Source organism: Pezoporus occidentalis, unplaced genomic scaffold, assembly GCF_034315485.1.
Source record: "Pezoporus occidentalis ecotype Australia unplaced genomic scaffold, CSIRO_AGI_Poc_V1 ctg158, whole genome shotgun sequence".
Taxonomy (NCBI): domain Eukaryota; kingdom Metazoa; phylum Chordata; class Aves; order Psittaciformes; family Psittacidae; genus Pezoporus; species Pezoporus occidentalis.
The window spans coordinates 2,158,242-2,177,466 of record NW_026913404.1 but is presented as its reverse complement, the minus strand read 5'-3'; the positions used below and the strand labels follow the sequence as shown (position 1 = coordinate 2,177,466).

Genomic DNA, 19,225 nt, shown 5'->3' with positions numbered 1-19,225 from the left:
GCTAGCTTTGGCAATGGAGCTGGGTCTGATTCTCACACAGATTATTCCAAAACCAGTGTCTTCTAAGCATCTACACCCCATGGCTTTTGGCAGATGTGTACCTGGGTAAACATTCCTGCTTACTGCCCATTCCCAGGCATGGGAATGGGCAGTAAGCAGGAATGAGCCCACCACAAGGTGTTCATACAGAGGTTTCACTGGGGTACTGAGCCGAGTTTCCAGACGGAAAGCTGTGAGTGGCACAGCATGCAGCCACCACTGCACATCCGGAAGCTGCCAGGTGAATTTGCTCCCAGGCCTCTTGTTTGGAAAGGCCAATGATTGCTTCTGGGACCTCCTCATGAGGAACCCGAAAGGGCAGGTACCTTCTGGTACCACTTACAGTTCCCATTTAAGTTTGTTTCCCACGTTGCAGTGGAGGCTGTTCTCATGCTCCCCACCCCCCACCCCCCACCCCACCCCCCCCCCGGCTGAAAATTGCTGAGTTTGCTGTTGCTGGATAAAACATTGCAGATATTGTGGTCATATAATAGACTACAGATAATGCAGGTGCAGATAACATGGTCATCAAAGCGTGTGCAGTGCAAAGGCATTTTGTGTCCTTTTGTCTTAACATCACCTGATGTTGTCCCTGCTTCCTCACCAGGTTATTTTTGCACCTTCAGTGACTTGCTGGCTCAGGGAGGATTCTTTCCTTTCAGTTCAGCCATGGTCTGTCACCACTACAGTGTTGACAGAGCCATGTGAGTGCTGGTGCCTCTCATAGGCTCTGCACAGGTGGAGACTTGCTGTCTGCTTTTCAACCCAGCTGCTGCTGAAAATGATTTCATCTTCTTTAGTGTTGTGGGTTCAGCAGCAGCAGTCATTTTTCTCCGTCTTAGTAGCTGGTGCAGTGCTGTGGTTTTAACTTTCAGTCTGGGAACAGTGCTGATAACACCGGTGTTTTTACTTGCTGCTCAGTAATGTTTACTCTGACCAAGAACTTTTTGAGTCTCATGCTCTGCCAGGGAGGAGGGGAAGCCCGGAGGAAGCAGAGACAGGACACCTGACCCAAACTACCCAAAGAGGTATTCTATACTCATTCATGCCCAGGATGTAGAACTGGGGGCAGTTACCCAGAAGGGTTAGATCACTGCTTGGTCGGGCTGGGTATCTGTTGGCGGGTGGTGAGCTGTTGTGTTCTCTTCCCTTGTTATTTCCTTTATCATTATTATTATTGGTGGTAGCAGTAGTGATTTGTGTTATACCTTAGTTACCGGACTGTTCTTATCTCAACCCGTGGGAGTTACATTCTTTCGATTCTCCTCTCCATCCCTCCGGGAGCCGGGGTGGGGAGGAAGAAGGGGGGAGTGAGAGAGCAAGCTGCGTGGCTGACTTGTCTTAAACCACATTTAGGATGGTCCCATGGTGAAGACTGAAGAGGTGACAGAGGTGGTGGTAGTGGTAGAGCTAGATTTTCTTAAGTACCTCTTTTCGCTAACCCTGGCAACACAGATCTCAGAGCCAGACTGGCACAAAGTGCTCTACAGCAGAGCCGCTTTGCGAAGTGAACGCCAAAGGGGGAGAGGATTCACTCACAACTGCCATTGCTCCACTCTGAGACAAAGCTGTGTGACAGAGGGTGGTGGTTTGAGAGAACCTGTGTGTAAGCGGTATCCAAGTTCAGGTCTTTAGGGATATATGCAGGCTCCAGCCTTAAACCCCGGAACAGGGGGGACTGGACAGGCCAGATTTGCCTTTCCTTGCATTTGGCTTTTCCATTCTCACGGAGTCCATAAAAGATTTGCTTGAAATAAATGTTGGGAGTACACAGCCCTTGGGGACACTCACATTTTGAGGCAGAGAGATTTGTGTGCAGTCCGTCAGCATTTACACCTGTCTAGGCAGCCTGTGCTGCTGTGCTGAGAAGTTCCCCAGTTATAGAATCATAGAATGGTTTGGGTTGGAAGAGACCTTAAAGCTCATCTGGGAGGTGGCAGATGTGTGTGGGTAAAGTCTGGCCTCTTCTTCTTTATCAGACAGCAGTGCCGAGGTGTGAATACATTGATCTTGTGTGTGAGATACTGGAGGTAAAGCTTCTTACAATCCTTGAAGGTTTTATGTTCCTTGGGGTTGAACTGTATGGAGAAGGCTCCACTGGTAAGCTCCTGTGTGTGAGGAATGCTTTGCCAGGAGAGGCGGTGGCTGGCTTGGACCAGGTTACATCCGCTTCCGTCATCCTTCACCCTGGCCTGCAGTGGGACTGAAGAGGGACTGCAGGCTTTGATGCACAGTTTGGAGCCTTTTCTTATTAAGACCCTGATTCAGAATGGATCCAGCCTCCCCTCCCCAGCCCCACCGACAACTGCCCGCATCTCTGTGAAAGGAGCTGCTGGTCCTTGTTCAGGTCTTTGCCTTGCAGATCCTGTGTCCCATGGCAGAGCAGCAACGCTCCTTGTGATGCCTCAACAGCCATAAACTAGGTCAAATACCATCTAAATCCTTGCTTGATATCCCTTGAACTAAATTCCTGCCCTGCCTCAGCATGCCCCAAAGGGGGTCATGACTCGCTGGCTTACTGGGAGCCAAGAAGGATGAGCAGGATTTACCACAGCTCTGTGTAAACAGAGCTAATGCAGCGAGCCAAGCCCAGCTTCACCCCGCAGGGATGTGTCCTACCCATGTGCTTCCGTTGCTGCTTCATTGGGTGCCTTTGGTGGCCAGGGCTGTCACCGGTGCTGCTGGCTGAGGGGTGACAGGAGGGTGAGGGTCTGTCCCACCCGTGCCTGCCTGTGTCCCGGTGATTGCTGTGTTGTATGTCTCACCTCTGTCACTTTTCCTCCTGGCCCCAGCTGTGCTGCAGCTGCAGGGTAACACCAAGGTGTTGCTCCTCGACCTGCATCAGAAATTCAGCCAGCAGGTCCCTGTGCTGACGAAGGCAAGACCAACACACCCGTGCAAGTGAGTTGTGTCACTGGAGACAGTCACCTCCCAGGCCCAGAGCTTTGGGAATCCTCAGCAGAAGTTACAGGAACATGGATCCATGCCTGCCCACCTGCCCTCAATGCCATCAGTGTAAGGCCCAGACTAGATGTGCCCCAAGATGACTGTCAGTCTCTTGTGCTGATGAAAATCCTCTGTTCTTGTGGTGAATGCGGTGATTCAGCACTGGGAGTGGAGGGGAAATGACAGCCTGAGGAAAATCTTTTCACTCCAGAGTTCTGGAGCTTTCTAGGAAAGGAAAGAAAATTGAGTTGGGTAAAATAGTTGCCCACTGCTTGATGCTCAGGGGAGGCTGCAGCATCTGGGGTCTGCCTTTCACTGAGGTGTTCAATAAGCCATGTATTTCCTGCAGCATGTCCTGACTTTTTATGTCCTACTCATTAAGGTTCTCATTCAAAGCCTATCACAAGAGAAGCAAGAGCCACCTCTGCTTAAAGATCTGGGGTGTGGGAAGGAAAAGCATGGAGTCACGGGGCTCTGTGGAGAATAAATACACATGGAGCAAAAACTCTACCAGAGCCTTTGCCAGTCTGTGACAGGAGCAGGGGAAAAGGCAGCAGCTGGAGCTCTGTATTCTCAGTGACAGGGCTGGGAGGAATCCTGTGGAGAAGACAGGTTAAAAGCCATTTATAGCATCGTATTTATTTCATAAATATATTAATTCCTTATTTCACTTCTAAGCATCCTGCCCATCTGCTCTCACAGCAGTGCGATTGCAGCTTTGAGGGGTGCAAGCAGGAGGAAGTGAAGGTGCCAAACGTGGCCATGACCAGATCATCTCTGTGATGGCTCCTGGAGCTGGCCTGTCCCAACAGCATGACACAAGCTGGGCAGTGAGAACGGCTGAAGCACCTTCACCCTGCTCTTCCTGAGCAGCTTGTGTCCTCTGCAAGGAGCAGTTCAAGAATTTTCCCTTCCTCTTCCCTGTATAAAACTGAGGGTGGCTCAGCTGCAAAGAGCAGGCAGGCAACAGAACCAGGCCACTGCTCCATCAGTGGCTCACCCAGGCTCTAAACCTGGCACTTCCCTTCACAGAAAGCCTCGGTGAGCTGTTCTGTGTGAAGATGCTGCACTGATACTGCTCTGTAAATTGAATCGGGGGGGGGGGGGGGGGTTCCTGAGCTGAGGACAAAAATCCTGCAGCCTCCCTCTCCTCCAATGCACAGCCACAGGCCCTTTTCTGGCTGTGCGGAAGATCCAGCCCAGCCCACCAGGAGCCTCAGCAGGAAGCACAAGAACCCTCCCCAGGGCAGAGGCACAGGAGTCTCCTCTTCCTTTACCTGCTCCTGATGGGACACACGAGTGTGGCACCTATAACACCCCCACCAGCCTCTTAGCTGTCCCAGTGTGGCTATTTTTGACCAGCGCCTTCAGATTCCGGCCTTCAACGGCCACAAGAGGAACCAAAGACAGTTTCTACGTTTATTATTACATTTTAATACAGTCTTTGATAGAGGAGAAGCAGCAGGAGTCAACATGCAAAGCAATTAGTCATCAGGGGCTCGAGTGAGCTCACCCGTAGCTCAACTCATGTAACTGCTCCCGCAGAGCAGCAATACAGATGCAGCCGCAGGAGCCCACGTCCCCACACACTGCTGCTCCATTGGGCCCCACAGCGTAATGAGTTCATGGCAGACACTAAACCAACATACAACAGTTAGGAGGACATGGACTGGTCTTTGAGTTTGTCTTTTGATGAGTCAAGTCTGCTATCTGATAAAAGTCTGGTGTTCTTTGAAAACAGGAAATCACCTTAGTTGTCTCTGCCAATGGTGAGAAGAGAGATCCTTCAGGAAGAGGCGATGGCTTTGACAGCAAGTCAGGAGATGAAGCACAGATATTTGGCTGCAGTTTACCTGGTTCATAGAGCTGAGACCTCTTTGAGTCAAACAAGGCTTTTCAATGCATGTGATGGATCTTTAGGCTAAAGATTTCCAACAGGGAAACCTTTGCAACCGAGTAGAAATGGATGTCCCTGTGAAGAAAGAGGCGCATTGGGCCTGGGCAGCCCTCACAGGCAGCAGAACAAAACCCCACTGAGTCCCTTACAGCAGTTCCTCTGCAGACACATTATGTCCTCCGGCACCTCTTCCTTTGGCAGGCCTCTGCGTCTGAGCCACAGGAGCTGTCTGAGTCACTTCCAGAGGACGAGGAGGAGGAAGGCTTCGATGTGCTATAGTTCATGCTCAAGACCCACCCCAGTTTGTTGTGTAGCACCTGCTTGAGTCCTGGTGGCAGGGGCAGCACCTCCAGCGTGTCCACGTAGTTGGGCAGGAGCTGACGCAGGCGGTAGCAGCAGAGGTACTGCAGGGATGTGCAGCTGGCGCAGGACCGGATCACCTTCATGCTGCTCTTGGCTGCTGTTGAGCACACCATGGGGTAAAACTTCTTGTTCTGCAGCTTTGTGGCTGCAACCCCTGCCAGGGGACAGCAAGGGCAGGTTTCACGTTAGTTTTCACCAGGTGACCTCACTCCTCCCAGCTCCCCTGAACCTATTAACTACAGAGCTGTTTGAATCACTTGGAAATGCCAATCCATAAAACAGCAATTGTAGCCTTCCTCCCACTTGCTCCATGCTTTGCTCCTGTTTTGCTGGTGTTTCCTCCTGCAGCCTGACTCTGAGCTCAGCCACATGTCCCCTGCCAGCATCTGCCCTCACTCCTACCTATGCACTTGCGGTTCTTGAAGAAGGTCAGCGTCCCATGCCACGTGTCCAAATGCACCCCGATGATGGAGCCTTGCCCAAACCTCGATGAGAAGTTTGTTTTGTCTCCCTTGTGGTGCAGCAGTCCTTCAAACAAACACACAAAGGTATTCAGCGGAAAGACTGTGGTCTGAAAATTCATCCCAACTCCCGCACTGCGAGTTCCCACTACTCCAGCCTCACCCAGTGCCTATAAAACCCCTCTGTTGCCTGATCCCTCCCCCTCCCACCCCAGAGTAGGGTGACAAGAAGGGCTAAGTGAAGGTTTTGCAACACCAGAGTGCAAGCAGCAGCATGAAACCCTCACCAGTGGCACCTGGACTGGTAGGAGCTGCTGGCACCTGCCCTGGCTGTCACTAACAAACGGACTCACAGGTCTGGTGGCCTCAGTCCCCTTCAGAGTGTTGTTCAAGCCCCTAAGAAAATGCTTGTTCCTGATGCTGCCCCTCCACCACCCTGCCACAACCCTGGCTGTGTCACCTGTGTAGGACAGTCCCCAGCTGTCCTCATCCTTGCCCAGCAGGCTGCAGAACGTGTGGCGGTACTTGTCCAGGTTCACATCCGATGTCCCAATTCCCACCATCTGGGAGGCAAGGCCATGTAGAGAAAACAAGCTTAGTGTCTTTCCAGGCAATAACATACAACGAAGACTCACTGCCTGCAGCTCTCCCCAACTTTTCTGGGCAAAGTCCAAGTCATCCAGAGGTTTTGGTTAAGTCAAGACAGAGGTTTCATGAGTTGGAGGCTCCCAGCTCCAATTTCTTCTCCTAAATGAGGCCCAGCTGAACTGCTGGAGAAGCTTGCTGTCCTGTTCAAGGAATCCCAGACTGGTTTGGGTTGAAACGGAATTTAAAACTCATCCAGTTCCAACTCCCTGCCACAGGCAGGGACACCTTCCACTAGACCAGGTTGCTCCAAGCCCCATCCAACCTGGCCTTGAACACTGCCAGGGATGGGGCAGCCACAGCTTCTCTGGGCACCCTGTGCCAGCGCCTCAGCACCCTCACAGGGAAGAGCTTCTGCCTAAGAGCTCATCTCAGTCTCCCCTCTGTCAGGTTAAAGCCATTCTCCCTTGGCCTGTCCCTACAGGCCCTTGTCCAAAGCCCCTCTCCAGGTTTCTTGTAGCCCCTTTAGGCACTGGAGCTGCTCTAAGGTCTCCCCTTAAAGAAGGAGCCTTCTCTTCTCCAGGCTGAACCAGCCCAGCTCTCTCAGCCTGGCTCCAGAGCAGAGCTGCTCCAGCCCTTGCAGCATCTCCATGTCCTCCTCTGGACTCACTCCAACAGCTCCATGTCCCTCTTGTGCTGTTGCCCCAGAGCTGGATCAGGACTGCGGGGGGGAGGGTCTCCCCAGAGCACAGCAGAGGGGGAGAATCCCCTCCCTCTCCTGCTGCTCACGCTCTGCAGGTGCAGACCAGCGCATGGGGGGGTTCTGGGCTCAAGCACTCACTGAAGCTAGGTCATAGGAAGCTGCTCATCAACCAACAACCCCAAGTCCTTAGCCTCAGGGCTGCTCCATCCAGTCTCCCCCAGCCTGTGTTTGTGCTGGCGATTGCCGTGATCCAATTGCAGGACCATGCACTTGGCCTTTTGAACTGAGGAACACCAATCACTGGTCTCCACCCCTACACTGAGCCACTGACCACAACTTTTGAGTGTGACCATCCAGCCAATTCCTTATACGGTGATGGTCCATCTGTCAAATCCGTGTTTCTCCAGATTAGAGACAAGGTTGCCGTGTAAGACAGTCAAATACTTTGCACAAGTCCGTTTAGTTGTTTGTCCCTTTCCCACCATGGGGCCACAGCCCCATCACAGAAGGCCACCAGATTTGTCAGGCATGATTTGTCCTTAGTGAAGCCGTGTTGGCTGTCAGCAGTCACCCCCTTACTGCCCATGTACCTTAGCACAGTTTCCAGGAGGATCTGCCCCATGATCTTGCTAGGCACTGAAGTGAGACTGACTAGCCTGTAGTTACCTGGGTCTTCCTTTTTTTCCCTTTTTAGTAATGGGGGTTGTGTTTCCCCTTTTTCAGTCAATGGGAGCCTCACTGGACTGCCACAACTTCTCAAATATTCTGGATAGTGGCTTGGCCACTTTATCTGCCAATTTCTTCAGGACCCTCAGATACTACTCATGTCCCATGGACCTGAAGTGATAAATGCCCCATCCCTGGCAGTGTTCAAGGCCAGGTTGGACAGAGCCTTGAGCAACACGGTCTAGTGTGAGACAACCCTGCCCATGGCAGGGGGGTGGAACTGAATCATCTGAAGGTCCTTCGCAATCCAAACCAGACTGTGAATCTATGATTCTGTGACTTGTGCATCCTCAGGCTCCTTAGTCTCAAACCTGATCTTCTATTTCAGTACTTCATTTTCACAATCCCTGTTCAAGGAATACTGGACATTTCTGTGTGCCCATAAACAACTCTGCTGCACGTACCATGTCTGTGCCATAGACAGGGGAGGTCATCTTGATCTCCCAGAAGTGCTGCCCCTCAGCCAGCTCCTTGTTGCCACGGATGGCAGCAGTGCCACAGCTGTATTCCATGTGGAAGTTCACCTTGCGGTTGTCACATGTCAGCTGCGTGGCCGTTGACTTGTTCAGGTCATCCCACACCCAATCAAAATCTGTTCAGGAAGCAGAGACAGGACACAGTTGACAAAGGCCCTCAGGGAGTGATCCCCAAGCCAAAGCACAGGTGGGGTTTATTTAGGTTTTTACCATTTAAGAGGGTAAATCCTAAGCTGTGCACAGGGTTCCTTGGGGGCTGAACTATGCTGCCCCACTGGGAAGGGTTCAGTGCTCTGAACCTGAAGCTGTTGGCATTCACCTCTTCCCATTTTGGCCAACATGAGGCTCTGCAGACCCAGATGGAGCCTCTTTCCTTCCTTCTTACACTCCTCGCAGGCTCAAGTGGCAGCTCCACCACGCCACAGGCTTTCTCAGCCAGCTCAAGCCTACCGTTTCCCTACCTTTCCCCCCTGCTCTAAGCACCCTGCAAGGATCAGTGGCAAAGAGGGTTATAACCATAACAGCCTGTTTCACCAGTGGCCTAAGCCAGATTTGCAAGGAGGTCTCCAGAGGTGAACTCTGAGGCATTAAGCTAAGCACTTAGCCCCTGAAACACCACCAAGGCACATGCTTGTAATCTCCCTGCAGCCTGTGTGGCCTTGAGGTGTAAACAAAGGTGCTGAGGCAGAGCTAAGGGCCCCCATGGAAGCCAAAGGATCCATGCTGGATCCTCAGGGCCAAAGGACTATGGTGGGGTGATGGGGAACCCCTCCCTTACACTCATCCTCCTCGCCACACTGGCAGTCCTTCACGCGGTGGAGGCCGTGCAGGCTGGAGCAGTAGGGAGCTTCACTCTGGTTCTCACAGTTGCAGTACGATTCTCCAGTAACAGGGATGGCACTTGGGATGGAAGGTGAGAGGGAGGAAAACTCTGTCTCCGAATCAGAGTCGCTGTGCTGCCAGAGAGAACACAGGAATGGCCATAGAATCATGGAATGGTTTGGGTAGGAAAGGACCTTAAAGCTCATCCAGTTCCAATCCACTGACACAGGCAAGGACACCTTCCACTAGACCAGGTTGCTCCAAGCGCCGTCCAACCTGGCCTTGAACACTGCCAGGGATGGGGCAGCCACAGCTTCTCTGGGCACCCTGTGCCAGCGCCTCAGCACCCTCACGGGGAAAGAGCTGCATAAGATCTAACCTGAACTTGCCCTGTTTACTGTTTCCCCTGGTCACTACTGAAGGAGCCCAAGCTCATGGAGCTGGGCTGGCAGAGGGCTGCACTGTGTCTTGGCCAGGCTCACCATGCAGGGACATGAGGGGCTGTGTCAGGCAAATCACCCCACTATGGGACCTGGTTAGTATGTGTCTGAGCCACAGAGACCTCTCAGTAGTGGGCACTCTATGATGGAGTTATGTTCTTTGTGCCTTCCAGGGGTGAGGAGCTGCCATAGCCTGCACACAATGGGACAGGTCATGTCTAATCACACAGCTGTGGTTTTCAACGGGCAGGTTACAGCCAGCTGGAAACCCCAGCTGAGGTGTCACAACAGCAGAGCACACAGCTGAAACTGCTGCTCTGGAGAGCCTGGAAGCTGAGAGAGAGGAGAGGGAGGCGAACAGGACAAGGAGGAAAAGGGCCAGGAGGCCATGCAGGGGAGAGGGCAGAACAAAGGGGAAGCAGCTCAGCAGCAGGGCAGCAGCTCCTTGTGCTAGCACTGCAGACAGACCCACGGGGAACCCACAGGTGGATCAAAAGGCTTTTGTTGACTTTCATGCATGAACACAAAAACTTGATTTCTTCTCCCCCCCCCCCCCCCAATTTGAGGATCTTAAAGGTCTTTTTCAACCTAACTGATTCTACAAGACCAAAGTGTCCCTTCACTCAATGCTGCAAGAGTCAATGCCCCATCTCACTCCCACAATGGGAGGCTTGGTGTCACCTCATGGAGTCTCTTATGACAGACTACAGCAAGTTACTCTGGGTTTACACACTGGTCAGGTGTACTTGCTCATTATTCACACCCTGGCAGACTTTGCAGGCAGTATTTAAAGCCCATCCTTAAACTCATGTTCTTGTGGCTGTCTAAGACAGTGGAACTTGAAATGACTTGGGCTTACTTAGGTATCGCCCACCCTTCCTTCTCTCGCATGCATACTAAGAAGCTTGACTTCCATCTTTCACTGGCACTTTCCAACTACTGCTTTGGAGCAATCCAGCCATTCCCATTACTGCAGAAACACAAAGCTGCTCTGGCTCCACAGAAAACTCATTTTCTGTGAGCACAGTGCCTGGGTTTGGACTGAGCTCTGGCAGGGGTCTCACAAGTCTTGAGCCAAGCTTTGAAGCTTCAGGAGCAGTTCCTTGTGTCTCCACTGCTGCACAGGGACCTGAACTCATGCACTCAAGAACTGGGGAGAAGAGTAAAGGGCAGTGGAGGTGAACCCAAGTCACACCTCTGTTTTACTGACCACTTCTCCCTGCTGGGCTCCCATCTTCCAGGGCCAGGTTCAGAAGTGATGTGCACGTTACAGAGCAGGAATTTCATTTTGAAGATATGTGAGGCTGTAACATCGCAGACTGAAGCAGCCTCACTCCCACTGCACAAAGACCAGATGTCAGCACTGCCCTACAGCGAGCCATAGCTCAGAACTGATCCAATTTAACACATATTTAGATCACTACTTAACAAAGAATATTTAAAATCCATTGTATGTACTTTACATACATCACACACATTTTATATGCTTAAAAAAGCCTTTAGCTTAGTGTCGGTCAACTCCCTGGCTCAGCTGAGAGCTGTGGCGCATGGCTGGGGAGCAGTTTAACATTCCCTGCTTAGGGAAGATATGCTGGGAGCCCCACAGCCCATGTTGGAGCTTGGAGGAGGCTCATTATTTGTGTTCTGATTTCATTAAGTCTGTTCTGATTTCGGCCAGTTGCCAGCTCCTCAGTTACATGGACCTTGCAGAAGGGTCTGGAGCACAAGTCTGATGAGGAATAGCTGAGGGACCTGGCGGGGTTTAGTCTGGAGGAGGCTCAGGGGGGACCATGTCACTCTCTACAACTGCCTGAAAGGAGGATGGAGCCAGGAGGTGGCTGCTCTCTGCTCCCAAAGAACAAACAATAGGACAAGAGGAAATGGCCTCAAGCTTCACCAGGAGAGGATGAGACTGGATATTAGGAACAGTTTCTTCCCCAAAGAGTGCTCAGGCATTGGAACAGGCTGCCCAGGGCAGTGGTGGAGTCACCATCCCTGGAAGTGTTCACAAACCATGTAGACAAGGCCTTCAGTGACATGGTTTAGTGGTGGCCTTGGCAGTGCTGGGGAACAGTTGGGCTGGATGATCTTAAAGGTGTTTTCCAACCTGGCTGATTCTGTGATTCTATGGGGAAGGGAAACCTCTCCCCCATGTCACTGCAGCACTCAGTGTCACAGCAGCCTACCTGCCCGTCGGAGTCATAGCCCCAGCCCCGTGTGCCACTGGCCAGGGCGAGCGCCCGAGAGTCCGCCTCGCGCCGCACCCCACTCAGCACCAAGTGCCAGGCCCTAGAGCTCCGTGGGCGCCGCGCCATGCTGTTCCCAGACAGGTAAGCTGCAGGACAAGGGACAAGAGTTTACACATAGCACTTGTGGCCTGCTTTCAGTCACCAACCACTGAAGCAACCCCTCCCAGGTCCCCATAGAGTGCCAGGAACAGGTCGGCACAAACGCAGGTCTGCACAAGTCCCATCAGCAAACCAATGCAAAATAATTCCTCCTGCACCACAAACATTCCCACAGGGACAACTTCTCCCTGAGCCCATGTGTTGAACTGACCCCAGAAACACTTTCAAGACCCGGCAGCAGCGGCAGCTCCCTCTCCAGCATCCCACTACTGGCCTGCCTCCACCAGGATCATCAGCCACCGAGACCTGGCCTCCCCAGCGCCTGTCACCCTCATGGGCTCTGGGTGCTGCTTGGCCACCACCGTGTCCCCTGTGTGGCTGAGCTGCGTGTGCCTTGCTGTGGGGAAGGCCGTTTCTTCACCTCTGAGCCCATGGAAGGAAGAATTTGTTCTCAGTGGCTGGGGTGGGGGAGACAGCACTTGCTCTCTTGCTGAAGGAAAACCGGCCTTTACATGGGCCTGTCCTGACTTGCCTCAAGGACACCAGACAGAAGCAAAGCAGCTCTCTGTCTCCCCACTCCAGTGGGTGTTGTTCAGATTTCCATAGGCTCCTTCCCTGTGTACAGCCTGACAGACCACAGCAGCTCCCAGCCACCCCACAGGAGCACTGCACCAGAGGTGATGCAAATAACAGCTCCTCAGCAAGAGGCACCCACAGGGCTGCAACCCCCCTCCCACCCCTTGCACCCACTCCCTCTGCTCAGCCTCTGGGACTGCTGCCTTCCACAGAGAGCCACTCTCTGCATCCACACCGGCTCCGGTGCTGCCCTAACAGCATGTGAATCCTGCAAGTACGTGGTGGGCCAGCCCAGACGGGTGCCTGCCAAACGGCACCGTTCCCATTCATCCTGCACCTCATTCTCCGACGGGAAGGCAGCTCTTGGAAAAGCAGCACAGGCTGAGTCACGACAGGTCGTGCCGGTGCCCACAGATGCTCTGAAGGGCTCCGGACAGCCCCCTGCCCAGGATCAGGAGGATCCCACCACTGCCGAGCACAGCTCTGCCGGGAAAGCAACTAACACCGCGGCAGAGCCGCCCTGCTCGGCTCTTAACACTGCACTTCCGCCCCCCGCAGCAGCTCCGCTCCCCGGCACCTGCCTGAGGCCTCCGGCCGGCTCACCGGGCAGCGCTGGCCGACGGCGGCGGTTGTCCCGGGCCGTGCTCTGGCACCAAGGGCTGCTGGGGCCCTCCGCAGGCCGTGACCCGCTCAGCGCCCGCAGCCCCGGCCGCTCCTCCCCGAGCGGAGCACACCGCGGGGGTGGGCAGAACCGGCGGCAAAAGGGGCAGCCCGCGACTGTGGGACCGAGGGCCCTAGCTGGGCCGGACGAGGCCTGGCCACCGCGCTTGCCTCAGGCCACACCGCGCAGCCCAGCCCAGCCCAGCCCAGGCCTCGGTTCCCACCCGCGTCCCGGTCCCGGTCCCGGTCCCGGTCCCCCTGCCCGGCGCGGCACGTCCCGTCCCGTCCCGTGCCGTCCCGCCCCGTGTTACCCCAAGTCTGGCCTGGCCCCGCCGCCGCGCTCTGACCTACATTCCCCTCCCGGGACATAAACAATCCTCTCTTGATACCGCCCCTCAAGCGCCCATTGGCTGAGCCTGCGCCGTTACCCCTCGCGATTGGCTGAGAGCTCCGTCACTCACAGCTGAAGGAGCACGGAGGGTGCGGTATCAGAGGGCAGCTCAGCGCCATTGGCTGCACAGGGTGTCAATCCTCGGAGAGCCGCGCCATTGGGTGACCACTGCTGAGGGCTAGCGCTCGTCACAGAGCGAAGTCACTAAACCCATTGGCTGGCGGAGGGGGAGGACGGAAGGTTTGATTGGCTGCAGAGTCTTGAGAGGCGGGCTCTCTATGAGGCAGCGGCTTGTGATTGGGGTCGGTGCCAGCCAGTATGAGGGGCGGGGTTTAATCTGGTGAAAGGCGGAAGCGGGCGGCTCTGGGCAGCAACATGGAAGAGGCAGCCGGGGGTGAGGGGCGGTAGGGCCGCGGCATGCCGGAATGATCGGGTCGGGATTGGGGGGGGTACGTCCCACTCTAAGGTGGTCGGGCCCTGCCTCTGGTGCTGTTCCGGAGTCACTAGGCCGCGGTGATGGGCCTCGGCTCCTGGTGAGGGGAGCCCTGCGGTGCCTGGTCTGGGCCGCGGCCTCGAAGCGGTGGGGCCCGGTTACCAGGGCGGGAGAGGGATGTTGCTGGGCTTTGCCGGAGCCCTGGTCCAGGCTCCCGCTGGGAGCAGCGCCAAGGAGCCGGGGCCATCGGTATCAGCGGGTGGAATCCCGGGAGCACGTCGCTGCGGGGCTCCGTCTCCCCCCTGCCTCCCCTTCTTTCCCCGCTTCCCCGTTACCGTCGGTGGAGGTGCGGATGAGGTCCGCCATGGTGCGTGCAGGCTCCATGCCGCCGGTGCCGGTATGAGGCCGGGGCGGCGCGGGGCGGGTGAGACCTTGCCTCGGTGAGTCAGTGTCCGGCTGTGACGAGGTGCCCGGGAACGCGGACCCGGGTGGGCTGCCGGCCCGACCTGACCCGACCCAACCCGACCCGCTGACACCCGTGAGCCCCGGCCGGGGCAGCCGGCCCCGAGCGTTCCCCACCGGTGGGTCCGAGCGGCGCTGCCGGTGCAGCCTAGCTGGTTCTCCTCCGGTGCAGGGAGGCTAGAGAGGAGCCCGTGGCCGCGGGGAGGCGGCCTGGGCGGTCTGGTGGAAGGAAACGCCAAGGGCCTGACCTCACTGTGGCCCCGGGAGGGCTCGGCCCGGCGCTGGCGCAGCGTGACCTGTGAATGTTTATTGCTGCACTTCCCCAAAGCTGCTTAGGTCATGTGGCCAAAGCCTCTGCTCCTGCTCATATTGTCCCTTCCCCGATGGTGAAAGGCCCGTGGCACATCCACCTCTTTATTCCCTGCCCCTTATGCTTAAACCAGACTTGTTGGGAAAATGACAGCCACTGTCACCCTCAGTGGGGACCATGTCTCCGTGGTGACCCCGCGGTTACTCCTGTCTTGCATCAGAAGAAACTCTGATGCCTCCTTATTCTTCCTCCCAGAGAGAACCAACTTGGCCGGGGTGCGGCACATCCTGCTGGTGCTCTCCGGGAAGGGCGGCGTTGGGAAGAGCACCATCTCTACCCAGCTGGCTCTGGCACTGCGGCATTCCGGGAGGAGGGTGAGTGAGGGACTGTGGGGCACTGAGCTCCATCTGACCCTTCCCAACCTCCACCTGGGCTGCGTTAGCTCATCCTTTGTGTCTTATGTGGGCAGCATGTGAAAATGCTGTTTGTGACAGCAAATCAAATTAATCCTTTTCTCTGTGTTCACTCAATCCAGCACAGGTTCATTCCCATCTTGTCCAAGAGGCTAAAATCACCCCAGACTTGCTGTTTTTTGGTGCTGAGAAATGATTTTGCTGCTCTGTGGTGTAACACACACTCCCTTTGCAAAGTAAAGAGGGGGAGCCGAAGGACAGATTTAAGATGGGGACAAAAGGGGATTGTGTATGGCCATGAGGCAGGCAGAATTCCCTGAGGATTTCTTTTAAAGGCACTGTGCAGCAATTGGATCCTGATAGGTGTCTGGCATAAAGATCTCTCCAAAGCGCCTGGAAATACCTGGGAGATGTTCCTCTGAGGGAAGGGGGCAAGGAGGGTGGTCAGACTCGAAAGCAGCTCATCGTGTTTCAAATCCAGCTGCTGAGCTGCTGAAGTAAAGTGCTGTGAGCAACTGAAATCCAGATGCTGCCTTCCCTTGCCCTGGGAAGAAACATGGATGGGGGCAGCCACCAGGCTCATCCCAGGCTGAAGGGCTCTTCATCCTCTCCTGCTGCAGGTGGGGATCATGGACGTGGACTTGTGTGGCCCCAGCATACCCCTCATGTTCCAGGTGCAGGACAGTGATGTGCACCAGTGTGACAGCGGCTGGGTACCGGTCTATGTGGACCAGGACAAGAGCATCTCACTCATGTCCATTGGCTTCCTGCTGGAGAAGCCGGATGATGCTGTGGTGTGGAGAGGACCCAAGAAGAATGGTACAGTTGGGTTTTGCTAGGAAGTGTCCACCTTCCTGGAAGTCGGGCTGGATCCTGCTGGGGGCAGGTCATTCCTTGGAGGAACAAGGCTCCTGTTCTGCAGGAGTGGGTTCAGACTGCTTAGATGGGGAGAGTGCAGCATGTGTTGTGTGCCCTGCAATCTCTCCCTGGGCCCTTGTCACCAGGGGGGTCTCCCAGTCCCTGTTCTGCTGAGTCCACAGCTCCCACAGCACCCGCTAAGACCTGTTGAATTTCTTTTTTCTTTTCCTGCCCCTTTTATTTCCATAGCTTTGATCAAACAATTCGTTGCTGACGTGGCCTGGGGGGACCTGGACTTCCTCATTGTGGACACGCCACCGGGCACATCTGATGAGCACATCTCCGCAGTGGAGGCCCTGAGGCCTCACAAGTTGCTCGGAGCAATCCTGGTCACAACACCCCAGGTAGGGCAGCTGCCTTGGCCTGAACAGGAGCTCCTGGGCAGGCTTCTGCCTCCAGGCATGGTTGGAGGATGAAAATATGCACCCGAGGTGGGTGTTGGCACCAGCCTGTGTGTGGCTGCTTGTTCTACACATTTGCCTTGTGATGCATGCTTGCTCCAGACCCATGGTCAGCCTGGGCAGACAGGCACCCCTAACCCCTGCTGCTCTCCCCTGCAGGCTGTGTCTGTGGGAGATGTGAGACGGGAGCTGACATTCTGCAAGAAAACAGGATTAAGAGTTCTTGGCATCGTGGAGAACATGAGTGGCTTTGTGTGTCCGCACTGCTCGGTGAGTTTGTTGTGCCCTTGGGGCTATTGTGGGGCCTCAGTTGTGATGTGGTGTTGTAAGATGTAGTGCCTGGGTTGGAAAATGTGCAAATGCCGTGAGGGTGATGTAGGGAGATGAGCTGCTGCCTGTCAGCTTTGGAAGAAGCCACTGGCTCCACTTTCCTAATGGAAAAGTGCCCTGAGGCTGGAATGCAGAGGGTAGCTGGTTCTCCTCACGTGCAGGTAGTGCCTTCACAGTGCTCTGGAGATCTTGATTCACTGCTCTGCTCTTCCTCCTTCAGGAGTGCACAAACATCTTTTCCAAAGGAGGAGGTGAGGAGCTGGCCAAGCACGCTGGGGTCCCCTTCCTAGGTGAGTGGCTTCTTGAGCAGAGCTCTCTGTGGTCACAGGTCGTGTCTGTGTTGTGCTGTGGGAGGAGAGATACAGTGTTGGAGGGGTGGACAGGCTGGGCGCTGCCCTGTGAGCCATGGCACCCTCTCAGAGGTGAGGGGTGGTTCTTGCTTTGCTTCTTTTGCCATCCAAACTGCTCTGAATGGGCACCTGGCCCTGTTGGGGCAGAGGAGGTGATGGTGAGCAGCCTGCTCTGGTGGAGTAAGCAGGCCTGGACCTGCACAAGAGCTGTCCTGAAATGCCCTGGAGCCTCCCTGATAAATGGGGCTGAGGGCTCTGGATTGGGATGGGGAGAGAATGTCTGTCATGAAGCATGTGGTATGGGGGGTCTTGCATGCAGAGGAAGCTGCTCCTGGAGAGCTCAGTGAGGGTAGTGCTCTTCCCAGCTGCTTCTCCTGGAGTTGGCTCCACCAGGGTATTTCTTTAATCCTGACTCCAGGCCTTTGCCTTACAGTGAGCAAGCAGTCATTCTCCCCATTCCTCCTATCCCACAGGCTGTGTTCCTCTGGACCCCCAACTCAGCCAGAGCTTGGAAGAAGGGAGAGACTTCATCCAAGACTTTCCTAACAGCCCTGCCTTCCCTTCCTTGGCTCGTATTGCCCAGCAGATCTTGGATGGTACATCACAGGAGAGCTCCTGAGGACAGTGTGGGGCTGGACTTCCTGCCTGAGCCCCTCACAGCACCACCAGCAGCGCATGGTGATGGGGCAGCAGCTGTGGAAGCTGCTAAGCTATGAACTGTCTCAGTGGGGAGGTGAGGGAGGGAGCACAGCATTGATGCTGCTTGCAGTGATCCAAAAAGGGAAGTTCTGCTCCATCCCTATGGATCCAAAGAGTCCCTGCACAGACAGCAGCCTGCTTCCTGCCTTTTCAACGTGATGCTCTGCCCAGATGGTACAGTTGTTCCTGATGCCTTCCTCAGCAGCCTGCCCTTGTTCAGGGGCTTGGGGAGCTCTAGTTTGTGTCCCCAGTGTTCTGTATGCTGTGGTGCTTCTGGCCTTAGCCTGGTACAGCTGAAAAGACCATCAATTTGTTCTTCACTGACTGAGCCCAACCAGCACCCATCATCTGGATCGTGGCTCCATGTGCTGCTGCCTTCTATTGCTTTTCTTGCATGATGGATTAGATGGTATTTGGTTCAGTGGCTGGATGCTCCCATGTGGACTCAAGCCAGGCCACCCTGCTGTGAAGTCTCAGCTTGCTGGTTTCTGATGGGCCGGTGGGGACACAGTACATGCCTCACATAAGAAAATGTCTTTAGGAGATCTGCCACCCTCCTGAGTGCTGAGTTTCTGCTGGAAATGAGGCCTTTTTGGGTTGCTGGGGGTTATCACTCAGGAGTATTTGTAAAGATTCCAAGCAGTAAATACTTTTCTTAAAATCCAAGTCTGTGACTTAAGTTTTTTCCATGGCTTCAGGCTCATTGTAGCTCTGAGTCTTGGACTTACGAGCACTGCGTGTAATCCAGGTCTTTCCTGCTCTGCCCTTTCCTTGCTGGGGTTCAGCTAAATCAATCCTCCTTTCATCCCAGCTTCGAGATCCGGCTGGTCCCTTGTCTTGCTGGCCTGGGGCATGTATTGCCATGGCTGTTCTTCACATCTCTGCCATGTGTGAGGCTCTTCTGGTCCCCACATGGTTCCTCCTTTGTTAGTCTGCCTTTTATGCTGTCATGTCTGTCATGGCTCCTATGGGACCTGCCTCCTCTTGTAGGCTTGAGTTAAGCTGGTGAAGCAGACAAAGGTGGTGTCCTTGCCTCTTACCTCCCTCCCTCCTGGTCTCCAAGCCTGTGTCCATGCCTGGGACTTACCTTCACAGAGCTGTTTCAGGGAGATGGGGGGAATCTAGGATTTCCACTGACCAAACTGGGTTGTAGCTGGCAGCATCGCTTGGAAGCGAGCAGGAGGAGCATCTGTCCCTGCTCCTGCTGTGCCACAGCAGGAACTCACCTGACCAGGTTTCCCCATGTGCTGCTGCATGGCCAAAGGTCAGTTATCTGGGTTTTGGAGCGCCGGGAGCAGAGCCTGACCCGGCTGTTGGCTACTGTGGGGTGGCTGGGCAGCTCTCCTCCCACCCTGGGCGCGTGTCACCCACACAGAGCTTGCAAGTTCCTCCAGCACCCTGGGGACCCTGAGCAACTCACTCTGCAGCTGCAGCCCTGAGGGGCTCCGATAAGAAACCCGGGCGGGGTGCAGCATG

The 19,225-nt window shown here is 54.9% G+C and overlaps 2 protein-coding genes across 2 annotated transcripts; one reads left to right on the top strand and one right to left on the bottom strand.

The window, feature by feature from the left end:
- Positions 1–4,390: 4,390 nt before the first annotated feature.
- On the bottom strand, positions 4,391–11,780 carry SPSB3 (splA/ryanodine receptor domain and SOCS box containing 3). The gene is made up of 6 exons (XM_062611953.1): positions 11,645–11,780; positions 8,975–9,152; positions 8,125–8,312; positions 6,167–6,269; positions 5,648–5,773; positions 4,391–5,399 (listed from the first exon to the last, which is right to left on the bottom strand). Exons 1-6 carry the CDS (start codon positions 11,771–11,773, stop codon positions 5,053–5,055), a joined length of 1,071 nt encoding a protein of 356 aa, XP_062467937.1. The 5' UTR covers positions 11,774–11,780; the 3' UTR covers positions 4,391–5,052.
- A 2,003-nt stretch (positions 11,781–13,783) lies between these two features.
- NUBP2 (NUBP iron-sulfur cluster assembly factor 2, cytosolic) lies at positions 13,784–18,415 on the top strand. Its single transcript, XM_062611958.1, has 7 exons — positions 13,784–13,827; positions 14,894–15,012; positions 15,672–15,870; positions 16,159–16,313; positions 16,530–16,640; positions 16,921–16,990; positions 17,524–18,415. Exons 1-7 carry the CDS (start codon positions 13,809–13,811, stop codon positions 17,667–17,669), a joined length of 819 nt encoding a protein of 272 aa, XP_062467942.1. The 5' UTR covers positions 13,784–13,808; the 3' UTR covers positions 17,670–18,415.
- Positions 18,416–19,225: the final 810 nt, after the last annotated feature.

What these genes read in the sequence shown, in the direction of transcription:
- SPSB3 (XM_062611953.1), bottom strand. Translation starts at nt 11,773, where the DNA reads ATGGCGCGGCGCCCACGGAGCTCTAGGGCCTGGCACTTGGTGCTGAGT. An exon ending in GCTATGACTCCGACGGGCAG is followed by an intron (nt 9,153 to 11,644) that starts GTAGGCTGCTGT and finishes TCTCTCTGGCAG; the next exon opens with CACAGCGACTCTGATTCGGA. An exon ending in CTGTCTATGGCACAGACATG is followed by an intron (nt 6,270 to 8,124) that starts GTACGTGCAGCA and finishes CTTGCCTCCCAG; the next exon opens with ATGGTGGGAATTGGGACATC.
- NUBP2 (XM_062611958.1), top strand. An exon ending in TCCTGGTCACAACACCCCAG is followed by an intron (nt 16,314 to 16,529) that starts GTAGGGCAGCTG and finishes TCTCCCCTGCAG; the next exon opens with GCTGTGTCTGTGGGAGATGT. An exon ending in CGCTGGGGTCCCCTTCCTAG is followed by an intron (nt 16,991 to 17,523) that starts GTGAGTGGCTTC and finishes CCTATCCCACAG; the next exon opens with GCTGTGTTCCTCTGGACCCC.